This window comes from Hyperoodon ampullatus (genome assembly GCF_949752795.1).
Source record: "Hyperoodon ampullatus genome assembly, chromosome: X".
NCBI classification, from domain to species: Eukaryota; Metazoa; Chordata; class Mammalia; order Artiodactyla; family Ziphiidae; genus Hyperoodon; species Hyperoodon ampullatus.
This window is the reverse complement of record NC_136913.1, coordinates 113,510,145-113,533,794: the sequence shown is the minus strand read 5'-3', so window position 1 is coordinate 113,533,794 and position 23,650 is coordinate 113,510,145. Positions and strand designations below refer to the sequence as shown.

Here is a 23,650-nt window from a genome sequence, read left to right as displayed (position 1 = left end):
AAAACCCTTTACTTACCAAGCAAAATAGTGAGTATTTGTGACTTCTACTTTTTCAGAAACAATGTCACTAATACTGAAGGGAGGAGGGGGCTGTCTGTCAAGATGAAATCAGTTGACATATTTACTATATTGTTACTTCATCTGCAATAATTCCTTGAGATTGATTTGGAAAAGTGAGGGAGGGTGAGATGGAATTCCATACCCCCAAATTTTCTAAGAGTTTGTAGTCCTGTATCAGTAAAGTACATCTCTCTCTCTCTTTTTTTAATTTAAAAGTCTCTTTTCTTTTTTTTATTAGTCTCTGCTTTACAACAAAGTGAATCAGTCATACATATACATCTGTTCCCACATCCCCTCCCTCCTGCCTCTCCCTCCCTCCCACCCTCCCCATCCCACCCCTCCAGGCGGCCACAAAGCACCGAGCCGATCTCTTTTATTTTTTAAAACATTTTTATTGGAGTATAATTGATTTACAATGTTGTGATATATGTATTAGTAAAGAACATCTCCTGATGACATCTGTTTTTCTTTCTACTTCATTTATTCCTTCAACAAATATTAAGTGTCTTTTGCATCCTAGGCCTTTACTTTCTTACTGCTGTGTTCCTTTTGCTTTCTGAATTTTCTTTACCTCATTTTCCTTCCCCTTTTTTCTCCTATCATTACTTTCCCAATGTTATGCTTGGGAAATAGTGATACTATTTGGGAAGGTGTTTCAAGTGAGATTGTAGACGCAGGGAAGGGTTGGAGAGTGCTGTGGATTCATGTGTTTTGAGTGGGACTGTTTTACCCGTATCATCCAGTTTTCTATTATTTCCTCACTTAAAGCATGTCAAAAGCACTCTTACCTCATCAAGATAACACCCAGCTTGTGTTGATGGAGAATTCATCTACAGTGATTGACCTCATCCTTCTGGGCATGACAGATAACCCTCAGCTTGGGATCCTGCTATTTGGAGTCTTCCTTATTGTTTATATTGTCACTGTGTTGGGGAATCTAGGCCTGGTAGTCCTGATCAGAGTCAGTCCCTGCCTCCACACCCCCATGTATTTTTTCCTCTCTAATCTGTCCTTTCTTGATGTCTGTTTTTCTTCTGTCACGATCCCAGAGACTTTAGCAAATTTGTTATCTAAGTTGCAGGCTGTCTCTTTGCTTGCATGTGTGACTCAAATGGGCTTGTCCATAATCTTTGCCTCTGCTGAATGCAACATTTTGGCTTCCATGGCCTATGACCACTATACTGCCATTTGTCACCCACTGCTCTACCACATCACCATGTCTAGAGTCCGTCATCTCGAATTGGTAGCAGGATGCTACCTTGGTGGATTAGTTAACATGGTTTCTGTGACAACTTCCATCACACAACTATCATTCTGTCAACCACATGTCCTTCCTCACTTCTGTGACAACCCTCTACTGTTGACACTGGCTTGCTCAGACCACTGGGTCACCCAGATCTTGATTGTTGGCTGTGGAGGATTCACCCTGATCACCTCCATTATGGTAATCCTTGTCTCCTGCCTGTCTGTCCTCATGACTATCCTGAGAATTCCCTCAGCTTCTGGCAGGCAAAAAGCTTTCTCTACCTGTGCTTCCCACTTGACTGCTGTTGGCCTATACTATGGAACAACTATGTACACCTACTTGCAGCCCTCTCAACGTGGATCCCAGGCAGGAAATCAGATGGTCTCAGTGTTTTATGCAATGGTGATCCCAGTGTTAAATCCTCTCATCTATAGTTTGAGAAACCAGGAAGTGAAAGTTGCTCTACAGAAAATATTGAAGAAAAGTCCCTAATCTCCCATTCTGTGTCTCCAAAATGTAATATATTCTGTGAAGACTTGCTCATAGTTCTATTCACAGTGTTTTCCTTACCTGCGAATAAAGCCTTTTAAGAATAATTGAATTGCTCTGGCTAAGTGTTTAGGTGTAGATGCTTAGATAAACAGCAATATGATAGGAAGAAATTATATGGACAAAATGATGTGTATTTTCTGAAACAACTGATAAGAAATACTTTAAGAGGAGGAAATAATATATGTGGGTATGAATATGTCAGTCTGAGTTGTGAACGAGTATAACACTAGTCATGAGTTAATTCCAAGATAACAAGGTTAGAAAACAATGTAATTTGACTATAAGTTATAGAAAAGAACATTAATTCCTTTGCTTTACCACTCATGTACTTATATAGAGGATTTCCTTGATATCCCTTAGGCTGAATTAAGTTAAATCCATATCTTTCATAAGGACTCAGAATATTCCTAGATGTGTGTTTTCCAAATGCTCTATGATATCTGCCACAGTGAAGCTGTAAAATGTAAGTCTATATATGAATTCACATGTGCAATTATTGAGATTTACAGGGATAAATCTGTTTTTTTTTTTTTTTTTGCGGTACGCGGGCCTCTCACTGTTGTGGCCTCTCCCGTTGTGGAGCACAGGCTCCGGACGCGCAGGCTCAGCGGCCATGGCTCACGGGCCCACCCGCTCCGTGGCATGTGGGATCTTCCCGGACCGGGGCACGAACCCGTGTCCCCTGCATCGGCAGGCGGACTCTCAACCACTGTGCCACTAGGGAAGCCCTACAGGGATAAATCTTAAAGAGAACAGTACTCAGCCAAACAAGAGATTGGTTTCACTAGCTAGACTAGGATTTGAAGATCTTTTGCAAGGAACAATGGATCATTTATTAATGAAAATTCCAGGCCTGAATTGCAGCGATGGGTTTTTTTTTATGCAAAGTTTGAATGGATCTGAGCCAAATCCATTAGTATTTCTGAATATACTTCCAATATGAAACACAAGTGTAAGTAGAACCCCAGTTAATTTATTAGTCCATGGCTAGTCCTCAGAATTTGTAAAGATGCACGAAATGCATGGATATTGCTATCTTATCTAAATATGTTGAACAGGCTATCCATAAAAACAAACAATCCTATATCTGAAGAATATAAAACCTTAATATCTTACTTTTATAGATGAGGAAATCAAGGCCAAGAGAAGAGAAAGTGACCAATATCAAACAACTAGTTGGGGAAAAGTAATTGAGTGGCTCAAGCTGCAAGGAAAATAGAAAGTAGTATTTAGCTACATCTAGGTTAGATGCAATTTTGGGGCCTCAAGAATGGTTTTGCCTCTGCCTCTATTCCCAGAAACTGTCTAGCCTTAGTAGCCATCTGCCAAGGACTCCTAAAACCCAGTTGTGAGGGAATGTGGTTTATTTGGTAGCTGTGTGAAAACCAGTCCCCTTAGAGCTCCAGATCATTATATCTAGTTACCAAGTAGAACCTCCACTTGAAAGTTCCTTAGGCACTTCAAACTTAACGTTCAGAAACTGAACTCTTCTAAACCTGCTCTCCTCTTTCCTTGTACCCTGAGTGAATGGCATCACCCAGTTTCTTAAGCCCAAAACCTGAGTGAATCCTTGTTACTTCCCTGCCCTGTAGCTCCCTGTATTTAATCAATTACCAAATCCTGTCAATTCTCCCTCCCAAATGCCTCTTGTATTAGTTTCTTTTTCACTGCCACTGGCACTGTGCTGGATCATGGCACACTCCTTTCTTGCCTGGATTAGGAAAATAGTCTTTTATCTCCTCTCTATGAATCCACCCTGGATCCTATTAAATTTACTTTTCACATAACAAGCCCAGTGGTTTAAATGTAAATCCAACCAGATCAGCCTTCTCCTAACCTCCACACTGCTTACAACTTTTCCATGTTTCTCTTTGCCTATAACACGTATTCCAAACTTCTAAATTTGGTATGTGAAGACCTTCAGGTCCTGCTCGTCCAAGTCCTATTCATTTATAAAGTCCAAACTTAAATCCAATCTTCATTTCCAGATAACTTTTCTTGACATTTCAGATGGAAGTGAGTATTCATACACTGTTTTCCCATTGTACTTTGCACCTCTATTTTACCATTATGATGCTTGGCCTTATAAAATACTCTGTGCATTTTTCAGAATTTCTATTTTGCTCACCTGTGTTGAAACACTTTTGGAAAGATGGAGCCATATTTGGTTAATTTTTTTTATCTTCCACCCTAAGTCTAGCCTAAAGTTTGGTACCCGGTAAAGGCTCAAAAAACATTAGCAGAGTTGAAGTTCACTCCCAGCTAACGCTTTTCCTTATTCAGTTAATTTTATCCACAAGACATTGTTACATTCTACCATGTAATGGAGGAGAGGTAGAAAATCTTACCTCTTGAGACATGATCATCTAGCTGAATCTCCTGGTTTTATGGATGTTTCCTGTTAACACTCAACCCACAGTAGGGAACCTGAACCTCTTCTTCATTGCCCTTATCTTTTAGTTCTATACCACCCAGGCCTTTGCCCTTTAACCCCTTGTCCTCCCTGGATTTCTCTTCTTCTATGGTAACCAGCCCATGCATATCATAGATTTCTTCCTGGAATAAAGATCATCCTTTTTGTAGGATTCAAGGTTAAAGACTCTCACAATCAGAACTCAGAGGTATAAGGGCCCATAGAGATCATTGAGAATTACGGGTTTTAATTTTTTAAGCATTGGAATTATTTCTTTAAGTGAATTCCAATGCAGAACAAAAAAATATAAAACAAAAGTGGAACAGATTTGGCTGGAAAAGTGTGGGGTGCCTATAGCCCCATTGCCTAGCACTCACCTCTCCCTCTCTGAGGCACTGCTCTAGAAACTCAATGACAGTCTGAAAACGCTAGGTTAATTGAAACTGCTCTTTTCACATATGAAGACACACAGTGTCCCCAAGGGAGAGCAGCATTCTCGGCTAGTCAGAGGGAGAGGCAGATTTGGAATTCAGGTCTCCTGATTCCTACCACAGAATATTGTCTACTACCACATCCTCCTAAACCCCTCTCATGATGTGAGATACTTAACACAGCTGGGAGTTTGGGACGAAATGGGCTTCTTCCTTGGCAAGTAGAAGTGTCCCCTATTCTCTAAACAGCCCCAGCAAGACTAAAGACAGTTCAAACCTCATCAGCTTCATCATTTCTACACAGGGAATGGTAGATCTCAGGGGATAACAAAATACTTTAGTAATAGACAGTCCTTACAGTCAGAACTGGCTATTTAATTTGTAGCCCCAGTGCAAAATGTTATGTGAAGTCCCTGTTCAAAAAGCAAGAAAAAGTGCTATTAAAGGTATTCAGGGGCTTCCCTGGTGGCGCAGTGGTTGAGAGTCCGCCTGCCGATGCAGGGGACACGGGTTCATGCCCCGGTCCGGGAAGATCCCACATGCCGCGGAGCGGCTGGGCCCGTGAGCCATGGCCGCTGGGCCTGTGCGACCGGAGCCTGTGCTCCGCAAGGGGAGAGGCCACAACAGTGAGAGGCCCGCGTAACAAAAAAAAAAAAAAAAGGTATTCAGATAGAAAGTTTTTTTCCTTTCTACTGGAGTGTTTCTGTCAACCTCTCATGGTGCTTAAAATTTTCCATTTAATGTCATACCCTCTCAGGCACAGGGATACTTGTGGGGCAAGTGTATAGCCTCACAAGTGCCCTGTGACCCCGCCCTGTGATCTGATGCACATGTGCGGGGCCCACTGGCTGCTGGGTCCTCCTCCTACCTGCTGGACAGATGCATTGTACCCTGGTCAGGAGTGAGTAGGTAGAACCAGGCATATCCTCTTCCCATGGGTCAGCTGCCCCAACCCATGGTGGACAGGTGACCATCAAGGGTATTGCAACCTCTACACCAGGATACACTAGGTACCTGGATCAGGGTGGGCAATGAGCCCTGCTGGGTGATCTGCCAAATGTGCAATGGCATTACCACCCTGGGGCCAGGATGGCTGGCTGTCATCACGTCCAACCCTGAGATGTTGCAGGGCATGTGTACCTGACCCCAATCCTCCCTGGGCCCATGCCCAGATCCCTGAGAGTGGAGGGTTGCAGCAGTCACTGGGTGAGACAGAGAAGAAGAGGCTGGGTGGGGCCCTGAGTATTAATGGACAGGGAAGTGGCAATCAATAATCTGTCCCAGGGAGGTGAAGAAGCAGTGAAAGATGGGACTATGTGCTAGCTGAGACTCCAAGCTTCAAGTGCCTACTCAATTATTCTATCACATTTTGGTTTTCACTTACAAAGCACAAATTCAAATTATTAAAATTAAGACAGTGGCATTAAACCCCAAGTACAAGGCTCTTCTAAGCTCAGGGTGCTGTACCACTGCACTGATCACATGTCCATGAAGCCAGTTCTGCTTAGGGAGAAGGATTTCTTTTATCTTTGTCAGGCAGTATAATGTAGTGGTTAAGAGCACAAGCTCTGATTCAGACTGCCAGACTTCGAGGCCCACCTCCCTCACTTTCTAATTCTTTGACCTTAGACAAGTTACTTAACTTTCCTATCTCAGTTTTCTTATCTGTAAAATAAGGATAATAAGAATATACTTATCCTTATTGTAGGGTTCTACAATTTTCGGGTATTCAATACAGGCATCAGGTTTTGTTTACTCTGGATCTGCTATAGGCCTGTGTTCCAAATGGTATTTACCCAGCTTGCACAGCATATAACCAGACTTAGTCTCCAGTGACTTCTCAGGCTTAAGGGGAAGCCCACTAGATTTATACAAACTGAGTGAGCCCAGCCAGCTGTCAGTGGTACGGTTTAGAGTTTCTTCTTTTACAGACTCAGGACCCATTTGAGTTAGTGTTAGGCTGTACCATACTGGATCTCAAAACTACCAAACTCAGCCTCAGGGACCTCACATCTAGTTCTGCTGCTTCTCCAACTAGCTTTCAAGAAGAGGATATCCTTATTGTCTTATAAATAGTGGTTCATAATTATAGGGCTAATGGAAGAGACTCTCCAAGGCAATCTCTGGCGTTCCTATCTCAGTCTTGCTGCTGCAGCTCCAGTCCTTAGGGACATGGACAGTCATGGAGTCAGAACTAGGTGTGAAACCAGTGGGGCCTAGGCCAGCCCTTCCAGAGGGAGCAAGGCCCCTCCCAGTGAGGGGATGAGGGATGGTGGGTGGAGGGAGGCCTCTATAAGTTAAGGCAGCAACTCTGTCCCCTCAGATGCTATAAGAGAATAATCACTGACCCCTCTCTGCATCTGCCACTCAAAGTTGCAGGAGAAGCTAAGCCTTGCTTTCCAGGGAGCTCTCAGCACGTCTCCTCCAAGCCCTCCATCCCCGCCCCGCATGCACACAGGGTGGGCTGCACTCAGCTACACTTGGGGGGTGGGCTTCTCCAGCTATTCCGGCCTGGGTCTCCCTCCCCAGCACTGCTTCAGGTGGCGGTGCTCAGAGAAGCATTTGGTCTTGGTCTCTCTGACTGAAGGACCCTGCTGAGACAGTTCTCAGCCACACTGAACTCAGCCAGAGCCAGTCCTCAGGCTGAATCGGGGGCCTGAGCAAATGCTCCGATATTGTGGGGAGGGTGGTGCTGGGGGTCCCAGTGACAGGATCCTACAGCCCGCAAAGGCTGAGCCACGGAGTCCAGCTGGCTGTGTGGTTCCTAGCTATTGTCCAAGCCAAGGACATCTCAGGGACTCCTTTGGCCCGGAGCTGACACTTCTTCTGTCAGCCACTTGGGTTTCCTTGAGGATGTGGTCAGGGGTGTCCCATTCAGGGAGGAATGTCCCCATCTGGCCTCCTGGATATTGAGTGGCCTCCAGGTCAAGCCTCTGTGGATCAGGGGGACTGGCTGGAGCAAACCCACAATCCCTGCAAGGGGAGAAATCCTGGAGCGTGGAACCAGCTGAGGTCTGTCTCACACTGCACAAGTGGAGTTCTGGGACCCAGAGCACTAAACAGGGGCAGTAGGAACAGATATCAGGCTTCTGAAGAGGCAGAATACATTTTGTAGAATTCTGAGAACATGGCTCGGCTAGGATTAATGGAAAACAGAAATAAACAAGTCCATCAACAAATATTTTCTAAGTATTCATGGTGTATACAAACTTATTCTAGGCAGTATAGAAGCATAAAGAAGAGAATGGGGAGAGAGGTGAGAGATACTTAAGTATCTTTAAGTACTTAAAGAAAAAGTCAAATATAAGTTGGTTTTACTTTATGTTTTTCTTGAAAAGGGATATGTGAAATGACTATTTAGAGCTCAGTAAGTGCCCACTAACTTACATTTTAAATTTAGAGATGTGTTCCTACCTTAAAAAATATAACCTCAATTCGAAACAACAATAAAGGTGTTAATTTCTCTTCAGTAAGAACTGCCACCTTTTCCACACATGCTGATTGACCTTGATAACTAATTGAATTATCTAAAATTACTTTTTTCCTGATTATAAAAGAGTGGCATGCTCATTATTGAGAAATTGGAAAATATGGAGAAATAAGAGGAATATAAATCAGCATCTGGAGACAACCATCAGTACTTTGTTATATGTCCTTTTAGTGTTATGCTTTTTAATACATGCATACGTGTGTGTGTGTGTGTGTCTATAAATGTATTTCTAGTGGAATAATAATGTAATACTATTTTGTGCCATGTCCTTTTCACTTAAAATATGTTAGATAAATATGCATGTCGATAAGTATTCTTCCTCTTGAGTTTAATGGCTGCATAATACCCACTGTATGGATGAACTCTCATGACTAATTGTTAACAAAGAACTTTGAAAAGACTGACAAGAAGGACTTCTAGCTTCTATCAATGTGCTCAAAGCAAGAGATGGAATACACAATTTGAATGTGACTACATTTTGTTTAATTCATATGAGCCTTGGCTAAATGAAGTTACTAGGAAGAAGAATTATCTCCTATGATAAAATCTCATGTGAACACAAAGGCTTTAAATGATACTTTTATTTGAATGGGTGGAAAAGAGAAAAAGCTGATATTCTAAAAGATTTTACTAGACATTTTCCCTTAAATTGTGGAGTTGAACATGCATATTATTTCAGTGTAGAACACTGAAACCAGCCTGTGCCAGCCACTGAGTGTTCATCCCAAGGATGTCAGGGGAGAAGCAGGTGAATGCCCTAGTTCTATAACCTAGGCTGAGAGCAGTCAGATGGGAGGCCAGTACAAGAAGGACTTGTACTTGCCCTGGAGCTGAGAGCCTTCTGAGGATGGTAAGGAAGATGGCTGTTTGTGAATGCAGTGCAGAGGAAATTAAAGGCTTCAGAGTCACAGAGGATAAGGAGGAAGGCATAGCAGTTTAATCAAAGGAGGAGTATCACAAAAGAAGTGGTCAGTAGTGGAAGTTGCAGAATAGAGTGTAAAGCATAAGAGCTGATAAGGACACTGGAGTTGATGGCCCTTGGTGCTTGGAAAACAAGTTGGACAGGATGCTGGCCATGGGCACAGTGAGTAAAGAAATCTAAGCAGGACAGAGAGATAAAAGGGGACTTACCCCAGTGAAGATGACAGCCAGTTTTGGTACTATAGTGATAGTATAGAGGAGGATGAGTAGCCCAAGAGAAGAGTTAAAATAAAAGTAAATCTGAGGAGGATCAGTCAGCTCTAGGAGAATGAACTTTGCCATAACACTGAAACTTTCTTCCATAGTTCCCAAAAGGCATCTGAAATAAACCTCCTAAGATACAAATTCAGGGATCTGAGAGATATTCTGGTTTGGTCCTCTAGTTTTGGTTCCTACTCAGAGTTGTCACAAAATCAGTATAGGCAATTTGCAGTTATCCCAAGGGGTAAAACCAATTTACATCATTTAAATTCATTTAAAGGCATGTTTAATTAACATAATATTTAATTCTACTTTAATTACTTTTAAGAACCCACATATTGCTTTGGGGAATTAGTAAAATTAGACAAAATTAGTGTGTCATAACATGGAACATGTTGAGAATCATTAGTCTAAACCATCTGGATAGACGACTGTCTCCCTTTCTACTTGATAATTGCCAGCATTGAAAACCCTCCACCCACCCTCCCCTCCACCCACCTCCAGTAGGCATTTTCTTTAGAGCTAGGAGTTCTTGTGTTTATCCAACAATATTCACTCATCTTTAACTTGAACCTCTGATCAAGCCAAAAGCAACATAACCTCAGTTTTCTCATGTAAAACCTAAAGGTAATCACAGTTTCTTCCTGTCTAGATTATTGTGGGACCTCAATAAGATAATGTACATAAAAAGTATTCAAGAAAAATTTGCCATTAGTAGTAAAACTTACACCTAAGGAGAACGTCAGGCAGTAGATCTTCATTTACACTGTTGAAAAAACAAGAAGCAATTTGGGAAGGTTTGCAACTGCATTCCATTAAAAAGATATAGTGGGTAGTGGAATTAAAATTCTTCATATGTGAAGGGTGTAACTTTCATTTCCTTACTCACAAGTCAAAAACACCACTTGTAATATCTAACAACACCCATTAAGCCTGTAATGTTCTGGTCTCAGGCTCCAAGAATACAATTAAGTCATCTTCTAAACCATGGAGCCCAAGTGATGGGGAATCCCAAATATGGAGAAGCAAGACCCTGGATGAGATGTTGCTGCTCCTTTGTACCTGATTAGAGGTGATAGTGGCAAGGTGGTGGCAGATGCAAGAGCATAGCTTCAATCCAGGATAAAGAATGAACTATCCTTTCTTCAAGGATCAGATATGACTTTGCATGTCCAGCACCTAAACTGGGACTTTGTTATTTCTGTCTCCATAGAGAAAGAATGATCTCATTAAGTGTTTTCCTATCTTCTTTCTCTAACCTAACGTTTTTCTCATTTCCACCTTTTGTGTCTCACATAGAAATATAATACAATTGGAAGATCAGGAATTTTAAATCCAGACAAGCTTAATATCTTCTTGAAGGCTTGGATTCTTTGAGGCCACCAGCCTTTCTACCTGCTTTGTCTGTTCCCTTGTCTCTGTCCTGATCCCCTCACCACATCTCTTCCTCATATCTTTATTCTGTGTCTATGCCCTTGTCACTTCTTCTACGAATCAGTTTATTAGCAAGGATGTGGAGAAATTGTAAACTTCATAAACTGCTGGTGGGAATGCAAAATGGTGTCGCCACTGTTTAAAATAGTCAGACAGTTCCTCAAAAAGTTAAACATAGAGTTACCATATGACACAGAATTTTCACTCCTAAGTATATACCCAAGAAAAATGAAAATATATGTCCACACAGAAACTTATACATAAAGTTTCATAGAAACATTATCTACTGTAGCCAAAAAGTTGCAACTATCCAAGTGTCCATCAATGAATGAGTGAATACATGTGGTACATCCAAACAAAGGAATATTATTCAGCTATAAGAAGGATGGAAGTACTGATACATGCTACAACATGAGTGAATCTTGAAATCGTTATGCTAAGTGAAAGAAACCAGTCATAAAAGACCATATACTCTATGATTCCATTTATATGCAATGCTCTGAATGGGTAAATCTATGGAGACAAAATATATACTAGTGGTTGCCAGGGGCTGGAGGAGAGGAGAATCAGGAGTAACTGCTAATGGGTACAAGGATTTTGGGGAAGATGATGAAAATATTCTAAAATTGATTGTGGTGACAGTTGTACAACTCTGTTAATATAGTAAAAATCATTTAATTGTGCAACTTAAACAGTTTTGTTGCATCTAAATATGTGAATTATATCTATATAAGGTGGTTACTTAAGAGAAAGATCAGCCTATCTATTTCTAACTAGGTGTTAGTATAAACAGTGTCTTTTTAGGAGCCATAGAAAGATTCCCTGTGACTGGCATTACTAACCAGAAGGAAATAATGGAACGTTTGCTTCATAAAAGTGAGTTCTGGGACTTCCATGGTGGTCCAGTAGGTAAGACTCTGCGCTCCCAATGCAGGGGGCCCAGGTTCGATCCCTGGTCTGGGAACTAGATCCCACAAGCATGCCACAACTAAGAAGTCCTCGTGCAACAGCTAAAAGATCCCTCATGCCACAACGAAGATCCCACGTGCCACAACTAAGACCCAGCACAGCCGAAATAAACAAATAACTAACAATAAATAAATTTTTAAAAAGTGAGTTCTACTCCTAAACAAATCCTATTTCTGCTTCATAAATGATACAAGGTAAAATTTTAAAATATCACATACATATGGTAAAACATTTTTAAATGGTAATAAGTGGTATACAGTAAAAAGTTTCCCTCTTACCCACTATCTCCAGTCCTCCAGTTTTCCTCTGAAGGAGCAACTATTCTTATCCATCTTTATTCATCCTTCCATGTTATAAATACATTAAAACATGCCTTTGAAAAATGTAAAAATTATTTCACTGTACACACTGTTCTGCACCTTACTTTTTTCGCATAAAATTATATTTTAGAGAATGTTCTATATCAGCTATTCCAGTTATCTATTTGGCACAAGAAAAAACCTCAAAAGAGTGAGAAAACAATAAAAATCATTTATTTTGATCATGAATCTGGGGTGGACTGGACTCAGGTAGGAATTCTCACTCAGGATCCCTCATGTGGTTGCAATCAGATGGTAATTTGGGGTGGAATACTTTTATAGCTACAGGCTTCATCACTTAATATGTCTGGCATCTGGGGACAAGGACCAATTCCTTCTCAGACATATCTCGCTCCATCTTTGTCTATCTGCCTTTCTCTGTTTCTCTCTGTTTTTTTTTCTCTCTCTCTTTCTCTCCTATGCTTTTCTTCCGGCTTCTTCCCCCCCCACCCCCATTATGGTGGCTTCATGATAGCCAGACTACATGCATGGCAACTAAATGCTCCTAGAGCAATTGTCCTAAGAGAAACTGGTAGATGCTGCATGATCTTTTCTAACCTAGCCTTGGAAGTCATGCACCATCATTTCTGCTCTATTCTATTCACTAAAGCAGTTGCAAAGCCCCAACTAAGTTCAAGGGATGGTGGCACAGACTTTGACCTTTTTGATTGGACTGACAAGAATTTTTGAATATGTTTTCTATTTTTATTGACATATAGTTGATTTATAATATCAATATCATGTTAGTTTCAGGTGTACAGCACAGGGATTCAGTTATACATATATATAGATATAGTTATGTAAATATATACATATATATATATGGCCTTTTTCAGATTCTCTTCCCTTATAGGTTATTAGAAAGTATTGAGACTAGTTCTCTGTGCTATATAGTAGGTCCCTGCTGATTATCTATTTTATATATATTAGTGTATATATACACTCTCAAACTCATTCTATGAGGCCACCATCACCCTGATACCAAAGCCAGACAAAGATGTCACAAAGAAAGAAAACTACAGGCCAATATCACTGATGAACATAGATGCAAAAATCCTCAACAAAATACTAGCAAACAGAATCCAACAGCACATTAAAATGATCATACACCATGATCAAGAGGGGTTTATCCCAGGAATGCAAGGATTCTTCAATATATACAAATCAATCAAGGTGATAAACCATATTAACAAATTGAAGGAGAAAAACCATATGTTTATCTCAATAGATGCAGAAAAAGCTTTTGACAAAACTCAACACCCATTTTAGATAAAAACCTGCCAGAAAGTAGGCATAGAGGGAACTTACCTCAACCTAATAAAGGCCATGTATGACAAACCCACAGCCAACATCATTCTCAATGGTGAAAAACTGAAACCATTTCCTGTAAGATCGGGAGCAAGGCAAGCTTGTCCAGTCTCACCACTATTATTCAGCAAAATTTTGGAAGTTTTAGCTACAGCAATCAGAGAAGAAAAAGAAATAAAAGGAATCTACATTGGAAAAGAAGAAGTAAAGCTGTCTCTGTTTGCAGATGACATGATACTATGCATAGAGTATCCTAAAGATGCTACCAGAAAACTACTAGAGCTAATCAATGAATTTGGTAAAGTAGCAGGATACAAAATTAATGCAGTGAAATCTCTCGCATTCCTATACAGTAATGATGAGAAATCTGAAAGAGAAGTTAAGGAAACACTCCCATTCACCACTGCCACAAAAAGAATAAAATACCTAGGAATAAACCTACCTAGGGAGATGAAAGACCTGTATGCAGAAAACTATAAGACACTGATGAAAGAAATTAAAGATGATACAAACAGATGGAGAGATATACCATGTTCTTGGATTGGAAGAATCAACTTGTGAAAATGACTCTACTACCCAAAGCAATCTACAGATTCAGTGCAATCCGTATCAAACTACCAATGGCATTTTTCACGGGGCTAGAACAAAAAATTACACAATTTGTACAGAAATACAAAAGACCATGAATAGCCAAAGCAATCTTGAGAAAGAAAAACGGAGTTGGAGGAATCAGTCTCCTGGACATCAGACTATACTACAGAGCTACAGTAACCAAGACTGTATGGTACTGGCACAAAAACAGAAATATAGATCAATGGAACAGGATAGAAAGCCCAGAGATAAACCCACGCACTTATGGTCGCCTTATTTTTGATAAAGGAGGCAAGAATATACAATGGAGAAAAGACAGCCTCTTCAATAAGTGGTGCTGGGAACACTGGACATCTACATGTAAAAGAATGAAATTAGAACCCTCCGTAACACCATACACAAAAATAAACTCAAAATGGATTAAAGACCTAAATGTAAGGCCAGGCACTATAAAACCCTTAGAAGGAAACATTGGCAGAACAGTCTATGACATAAATCACAGCAAGATTCTTTTTGACCCACCTCCTAGAGAAATGGAAATAAAAGCAAAAATAAACAAATGGGACCTAATGAAACTTAGAAGCTTTTGCACAGCAAAGGAAAGCATAAACAAGACGAAAAGACAGCCCTCAGAGTGGGAGAAAATATTTTCCAATGAAGCAACTGACAAAGGATTTATCTCCAAATTTTACAAGCAGCTCATGCAGCTCAATATCAAAAATCAAACAACCCAATCCAAAGTTGGGCAGAAGCCGTAAATAGACATTTCTCCAAAGGAGATACACAGATTGCCAACAAACACATGAAAGGATGCTCAACATCACTAATCGTTAGAGGAATACAAATCAAAACTACAATGAGGTATCACCTCACCCCAGTGAGAATGGCCATCATCCAAAAATCTACAAACAATAAATGCTGGAGCGGGTGTGGAGAAAAGGGGACCCTCTTGCACTGTTGGTGGGAATGCAAATTGATACAGCCACTATGGAGAACAGTATGGAGGTTCCCTTAAAAACTAAAAATAGAACTACCATGCCCCACTACTGGGCATATACCCTGAAGAAACCATAATTCAAAAAGAGTCATATACCACAATGTTTATTGCAGCTCTATTTACAATAGCCAGGATATGGAAGCAACTTAAGTGTCCATCGGCAGATGAATGGATAAAGAAGATGTGGCACATATAATCAATGGAATATTACTCAGCCATACAAAGAAACAAAACTGAGTTATTTGTAGTGAAGTGGATGGACCTGGAGTCTGTCATACAGAGTGAAGTAAGTCAGAAAGAGTGAAACAAATACCGTATGCTAACACATATATGGAATCTAAAAACAAACAAACAAAATGGTTCTGAAGAACCCGGGGCAGGACAGGAATAAAGACTCAGATGTAGAGAACGAACTTGAGGACACGGGGAGGGGGAAGTGTAAGCTGGGACGAAGTGAGAGAGTGGCATGCACTTATATATACTACCAAATGTAAAATAGATAGCTAGTGGGAAGCAGCCACATAGCACGAGGAGCTCAGCTGGGTGCTTTGTGGCCACCTAGAAGGGTGGCACAGGGAGTGTGGGAAGGAGACGCAAGAGGGAGGAGATATGGGGATATATGTATATGTATAGCTGATTCACTTTGTTATAAAGCAGAACATGACACCCCATTTTAAAGCAATTATACTCCAATAAAAAAAAGTTTAAAAAAAGTAAAATATTTAAAAATAAATAAATAAAATAGTGTCTTGTTTTATGATTCAGATTCTTTATTTTATATTGTAAATCATTAAAAATATTCAGTTTATTTAAACTAAAAAAAGTCAGTTCACCCATTTTTCTCACCTCTCACCGCTCACCCCTTATAACTGTAAATCCATTCTCTGTATCTATGACCTTTTTTTTTTAAATTTTGGATTCCACATATAAGAGACATCATACAGTATTTGTCTTTCTCTCTCTGGCTTATTTCATTTATTGTAATGTCCTTGAGATCTGTGCTCATTGTGGTAAATGGTAGCATATCATTCTTTTATGGCTGAATAATATTCCATTATATATATATATATGTATATATATATATGATATATATATATATATATAATTTCCTTATCCATTCATCCCTCAGTGAACACTTAGTTTGTTGCCATATCTTAGCTACTGTAAACAATGCTGCAATGAACATGGGGTGCATATTTCTTTTAGAATTAGTGTTTTCATTTTCTTTGGGTAAATACCCAGAAGTGGAATTGCTAAATTACATGGTAGTTCTATTCTAATTTTTTGAGGACCCTCCATACTGTTTTTCATAATCGTTGTACCAATTTACATTCCCACCAACAGTATATTAGTGCTCCCTTTTCTCCACATTCTCACCAGCACTTGTTATATATTCTCTTTCTGATAATAGCCGTTCTGAGAGGTGTGAGGTGATATATCCTTGCGGTTTTGATTTGCATTTCCCTGATGATTAATGATGTTGAGCATCTGGTCATGTTCCTGTTGGCCATCTCTATGTCATCTTTGGAAAAATGTCTATTCAAATCTTCTTCCTATTGTTTTAAATCAGATTTTTTTTTGCTATTAAGTTGTATGAGTTCTTTATATATTGGGGATATTAGTCCTTTATCAAATATATGTGTTTTAATCCTATTCAGTAGGCTGTCTTTTCATTTTTTTGCTGGTTTCCTTCCTTGTGCAGAAGCTTTTAAAATGATGTAGTTGCACTTGTTATTTTTGCTTTTGTCATTTTTGCTTTTGGTATTAGGTTAAAAAAAATCATCACCAAGACCTAAGTCAAGAAGCTTACCATCTATGTTTTATTCTTGAAATTTAATGGTTTCAGGTTTTACATTCAAGTATTTCATCCATTTTTAGTTAACTTTTTTTTGTATGGTGTAAAATAGTGGTCCAGTTTCATTCCTTTGTGTGTGGCTGTCGAATTTTCCAGCACCATTTATTAAAGAGAATGTCCTTTCTCCACTGTATACTCTTGGCTTCTTTGTTGTAAATTAATTGACCATATATGTGTGGGTTTATTTCTGGGCTTTCCATTATGTTTTGTTGATTTATGTGTCTGCTTTTATCCCAATACCATACTGTTTTAATTATAATAACTTTATAATATGGTTTGAAATCAGGGAGTGTTTTGTTCTTTCACAAGTTTGTTCTTTCTCAAGATTGCCTTGGCTATTCTGGGTAGTTTGTTGTTCCATACAAATTTTAGGATTGTTTGTTCTATTTCTGTGAAAAATACTATTGGAATTTTGATAGAGGGTGCATTGAATCTGTAGATTGCTTTGGATAATATGGCCGTTTTAACAATATTAATTTTTCCAATCCATGAGCACAGTATATCTTTCCATTTATTTCTGTTCACTTCAATTTTTTTTGTTAATATCTTGTAGTTTTCAATATACAGATCTTTTACCTCCTTGGTTAAATTTATTCCTAGATATTTTATTTGATGCAATTATAAATGAGATTGTTTTTAAAATTTTCTCTTTCTGATAGTTCATTATTAGTATATAGGAACACAACAGATTTCTGTATATTTATTTTGTACCCTGCAACTTTACTGAATTCATTTAGTAGCTCTAGTAGTTTTTTAGTGGAGTCTTTAGGATTTTCTATACATAGTATGATATCATCTGCAAACAGTGACAGCTTTAATTCTTCCTTTCCAGTATGGATGCCTTTTATCTCTTTTTATTTTCTGATTGCTGTGACTAGGACTTCCAAAACTATGTTGAATAGAAGTAGTGAGAGTGGGAAGTCTTGCCTTGTTCCAATCTTAGAGAAAAAGCTCTCAGTTTTCCACCATTAAGAATGATGTTAGCTAAGGGCTTTTTATATATGACCTTTATTAAGTCGAGGTAATTTCTTCTATTCCTAGTTTGTTGAGTGTTTTTCTCATGAGTTTTAAATTTTGTCAAATATTTTTCTGCATCTCCTGAGGTGATCGTGTGATTTTTATCTCTTGTTTTGTTGATATGGTGTATGTTGTTGATTGATTTTCATATGTTGAACCATCCTTGCTTCCCAGGGATAAATCCCAGTAGGTCATAGTGTATGATCCTTTTAATGTGCTGTTGAGTTAGATTAGCTAGTATTTTCCTGATATTTGCATCTATGTTCATTAGGGTTATTGGCCTGTAATTTTCTTTTCTTCTAGCTTTTTTCCAGGTTTTGGTATAAGTGTATACTTATGATACACTTATAAAATCAGTTTGGAAGTGTTCCCTTCACCTCAATGTTCTGGAAGAGTTTGAGAAGGATTGACATTAATCCTTTAAATATTTGGTAGAATTGACCAGTGACGCTGTTTGTACTTGGCTTTTCTTTTTAAGGAAGTTTTTGATTATTGATACAACCTCCTTACTAGTCATAGGTCTCTTCAGATTTTCTGTTTCTTCATGATTTGGTTTTGGTAGATTGTATGTTTCTCAGAATTTATTCTTCTCTTCTAGATTATCCAGTTGTCACATAATTGTTTGTAATAGTCTCTTATAATATGTTTTATTTCTGTGGCATTAGTTGTAATGGTTCTTTCATTTCTGGTTATTATTTGAGTCATCTCTATTTTTTTTTCTTAGTGTAGCTAATGGTTTGTCGATTTCTTTGAGCTTTTAAAAAATTATATTTGTTAAATAAAAAAATTCTTAATTTTGTTGATTTTTCTATTGTTTTTCTATTCTCTAGTTTGTTTATTTTTGCTCTAATCTATCTTTATTATTTCCTACCTTCTGCTAACTTTGGGCTTAGTTTGTTCTTTTTTCAGTTCCTTGAGCTGTAAAGTTAGGTGGTTTATTTGGGAGCTTTCTTTTTTAATATATACATCTATTGCATTAAACTTCCCTCTTTGTTTTGTTTTGCTGCATCATATAAGTTTTGGTATGCTATCCTGTGTCTTGTTTTTATTTGTCTCAACATATTTTCTAATTTCCCTTTTGATTTCTTTTATGACCTATTGGTTATTCAAGAATGTGTTGTTTAGTTCCACATGTTTATAAATTTTCCATTTTTCCTTCTGCTATTGATTTCTAGTTTCATTCCATTATGGTCAGAAAAGATACTTGGTATGATTCCAGTCTTCTTAAATTTGTTAAGGCTTGTTTTGTGACCTCACATGTGATTTATCCTGGGTAATGCTTCATGGGCGCTTGAGAAGAATGTGTATTGTGTTGCTGTTGGATGGAATGTTCTGCATATGTCTGTTGGGGGGGGTTGATTTTTTTTTACATGTATATATTTTTTTATTAGTTTCTGCTTTATAACAAAGTGAATCAGTTATACATATACATCTGTTCCCATATCCCTTCCCTCTTGCATCTCCCTCCCTCCCACCCTCCCTATCCCACCCCTCCAGGCGGTCACAAAGCACCAAGCTGATCTCCCTGTGCTATGCGGCTGCTTCCCACTATCTACCTACCTTACGTTTGGTACTGTATATATGTCCATGCCTCTCTCTCACTTTGTCACAGCTTACCCTCCCCCCCTCCCCATATCCTCCAGTCCATTCTCAAGTAAGTCTGTGTCTTTATTCCTGGCTTACCCCTAGGTTCTTCATGATATTTTTTTCTTAAATTCCATATATATGTGTTAGCATATGGTATTTGTCTTTCTCTTTCTGACTTACTTCACTCTGTATGACAGACTCTAGGTCTATCCACCTCATTACAAATAACTCAATTTCGTTTCTTTTTATGGCTGAGTAATATTCCATTGTATATAGGTGCCACATCTTCTTTATCCATTCATCCGATGATGGACACTTATATATAGTGTTTTTGAGAGTGTCTCATTGTATAGCTTTTTTTACTATTTGCAGCAAGTATTGCATTATATATATGTATAACTTATGCCAGTCTACTGGTATCAACATTTTACCTATTTAAATGAAGACTAGAAAACTTACTTCCTTTTCCATCTCTTTACCCTCCTCCACTTACTATATAATTGTCTTAAACATTTTCTCTACATGCTTTGAGAACCATATTAGGCAGTGTTAAAATTATATTTGCTCATATATTTTCTCTCTCCATTGTTCTTCCTTCTTCCCTAATATTCCAAGCTTCCTTCATTTATCATTTCCATTCTGTTCAGAGAACTTCTCTTTAGCTGTTCTTAGGGTAGATCTACTAGTGAAAAATTCTTAGTGTTCCTTCATTTGAGAATATCTTGATTTCTCCTTCTTTCCTGAAGGATATTTTCACTGGATGTATGATTCTGAGCTGACAGTTCTTTTCTTTCACATTTGAAAAATATTTTGCCATTTTCTTTTGTCCTCCATCAGTTCTGATGAGGAATTCCTTATCATTTTAATAGCCTTCTCCCTACTGATAAGGTGTTTTTCTCTGGCAGCCTACACACTTTTTCTTTGTTTTTAATTTTCAGGAATTTAATCATGATGTGTCTTGGCATGAATATTTTTGGTGTTTATGATTTGCTCAGCTTCATGAATCTGTTGGTCTTCTGCCAAATTTGGGAAATTCTTAGCCATTATACCTTTAAACACTTTTTTTTACTTTTTACCTTAAGCTTCAAACTTTTTTATTCCCATCATCTTTCTCAATTCTTATGAGAATACAATGACATGAATGATAGTTATTTTGTTATAGTCCCACATGTTCCTGAGAGTCTGTTCATTTTTTAAAGCTCTATTTTCTCTCTGTTGTTCAAATTGCATAATTTTAACTTTTCTATCTTCAAGTTCACTGATTATTTCCTATGTTCTGTTCATTCTTCTGCTGATCTTATCTATTTAGTTTTTTTTTCAGTTATTGTATTTTTCAGTTTTAATATTTCCATTTAGTTCTTCTTTATATCTTCAATTTCTTTGCTGAGACTTTCTATTTTTGGTTGAGACTTCCTAATTTTTTCATTTGTTTCAAGTGTGTTTGTAATTTTCTGTTGAAGCATTATTATGATGAGTGCTTTTAATTCTCAGATCTCTGTCATCTTAAGGTTGGTATCTGTTAGTTGTCTTTTTTCATTGAAGTTGAGATTTTTCTGGCTCTTGGTATGATTTTTGGTTAAAACTCGGATATTTTTGTTATGTTATGATACTCTGGAGTTTATTTAAATGTTGGGTTTTAGTAAGCTTCCTCAGATATTGCTCTAGTTTTCTGATATTGCTCATGTTCCCATTTGGTCTCTATTGATACAGGGCAGGGTGCAGATGAGATTTTCATTACTGATGGTCACTGGTCAGGTGTGGGAGTTTGATTTCTCTACTAGGCCTACTGTGATACCACACTGACTGCAAGAGGGAGGGGCATCTCCTTCCTGCTCCCCTTGTGGTTTCCATGGATATTGTGGATGAGAGGATGTCTCATTACTGCCAAGTGTGGGTGAATGTCCCAAATACCCACTCTGACACCACCCTGACAAGGGTGTCAAGATACTTCATAGCCTGAGGAAGGTGCAAGTCTACACTCTTCATTAACATTTGCTGGCAAGAGTGTGGGTGGGGCCAAAGATTTTCTGTGGTGTGTAGTCAGAGTAGAACACTTATTGTCTAAAAATTTCTGTTTTGTTAGGTTGCCCCTTTTCTGGCCCTTTAGCTAGAGAGAGCAGGCTTTTCTTATTTCGTTATTTTCTTTTTTTTTATCAGTTCCCATTGGTGCTTCCAGATTTCCAGGTTCTCCATTACCTAGTCTGGGAATATGAAGAAAAACGAATACTTAGGGAACTCTCCTCCATGCCATTCCTTGGGTCCTGAGGTCCCAGGCCTATGTCTTGTTCCCTCCACTTTCAATATTTTAATGGTTGTTTTATACATAACATCCAAGGTTTTTATCTGTACTTAGCCGGGTAAGTTAGAAAAATTGAATAGATTCTATTTTTCCAGAAGCAAAAATTCATAAAGATTTGAATAGTTAATTTACCTGTCTTTTCTTTTATGGCTTCTTGGTTTGTGTCATACTTAGAAAGGTCTTCTCTACTCTGAAATGAAAGACAAGAGCTCCTATATTTTCTTCTAGTACTTTGTCTTAATTTTTTAATTTGCATCTTTGATCCACCTGAAATTTATTTTGATTTATGGCATGAGATCAGGAGCCAACTCTTTTTTTTCTAGTGGGAAACACATTTGTCTCAGCACTATTTATTAATTGAATCATCTCTTCTTCTTCTTACTGATTTTACATGCCGTCTTTTCAATATACCAAATTCCAGTATGATTTGGGCCTCTTTACTTTATAATGCATAAGATGTTGTATGCCAGTTCCATTTCATTATTATTCTTTTGCAGAAAGGCCTTGTTTATTCTTCAATGATTTTTTCCCAGAGGAATTTTAAAATAAGCTTGATTAATTAAAAAATTCCTATAGTGATGGATATGTCACTACGCATTTGTCCAAACACAGAGAATGTACAACACCAAGAGTGAACCCTAAGGTAAACTGTTAGGGCTTTGGCTGATAATCATGTGTCAATGTGGGTTCATCCTTGGTTTAAGAAAAAGTATCATTCTGGTGAGTGATGTTGATAAAGGTGTCAGGTATGCATGTGTGGAGGCAAGGGGTATCTGGGAAATTTCTGTAACTACCTCCCAATGTTGTAAATGTCATAAACTTAAAAATGCTCTAAAAAATAAAGTTAAAAAAATCCTGTTAGTGTTATAATAGGATCATGTTAACATTATAGGTGAATTTAAACAACAAAGTATGTCATCCCATTCATTTAACTTTTATGACCCAACGCAGTGTTTTATATTTTCTTTATGTGCTCCCTATACATTTCTAATTATGTCTATTCCTAGAGTCTATTTCTTTTTTATGAACAAGACACTTTATTAAAGTTTTGTAAAAGATACAAAGCTTAGAAAACTTGATCCCTATCCTCACTCACCTGCATACTCATAAAAGGGATAAAGTTTGAAAACAAATAGTTATAGTACAAAGGAGAGAATAGAAAAAACTTAAGTTAGTGGTTTTAAAAATTTTAAGTTGACATCTAAAATTTTTCATCATATGTTTAAATAGCTGCAAAGGATATAATTTTTCAAAATATAGTATGCTTACATTTTTAAATTGCTATGCTCTATTTATTCAATAGCATTTATTTTTTATTTTTTATTGGAGTATAGCTGCTTTACAATATTGTGTTAGTTTATACTGTACAGCAAAGTGAATCGGCTATACGTATACATATATTTCCTCTTTTTTGGATTTCCTTCTCATTTAGGTCACCATAGCATTGAGTTGAGTTCCCTGTGCTATACAGTAGGTTCTCATTAATTATTTATTTTATACATAGTATCAGTAGTGTATATATGTCAATCCCAATCTCCCAGTTCATCCCACTCCACCCCTTTCCCCCTTGGTATCCATACGTTTGTTCTCCACGTCTGTGTCTCTATTTCTGCTTTGTAAATAAGATTGTCTCTACCAATTTTTTCAGATTCCACATATATGCGTTAGTATACGATATTTGTTTTTCTTTTTTTTTGTTTGCTCTTATAGTTACAATTGTAAATGATATGTTTTCTTTCATGACATTTTAAAAATGTGTTTAAAAAATTAAAAAGTTTAAAAATGTGTTTACATATGAACACTTGCATTTTTTAATTTTACTTTTGTGTTATTGGTCTTATTGATCTCTCCTATTTTTTA

The 23,650-nt window shown here is 38.0% G+C and overlaps 1 protein-coding gene across 1 annotated transcript in view; it reads left to right on the top strand.

The window, feature by feature from the left end:
* Nucleotides 1-877: 877 nt before the first annotated feature.
* The window catches only part of LOC307069799 (olfactory receptor 5J3-like), a gene marked incomplete at both ends in the record, with an annotated part of 55,721 nt that continues 32,948 nt past the window's right edge, over nucleotides 878-23,650 (top strand). Inside the window, 2 exons of the mRNA XM_079728114.1 lie at nucleotides 878-1,790; nucleotides 2,983-3,044. Of these exons, the coding sequence (XP_079584240.1) occupies nucleotides 878-1,790; nucleotides 2,983-3,044 (975 nt within the window). The remainder of the gene's footprint in view (nucleotides 1,791-2,982; nucleotides 3,045-23,650) is intronic.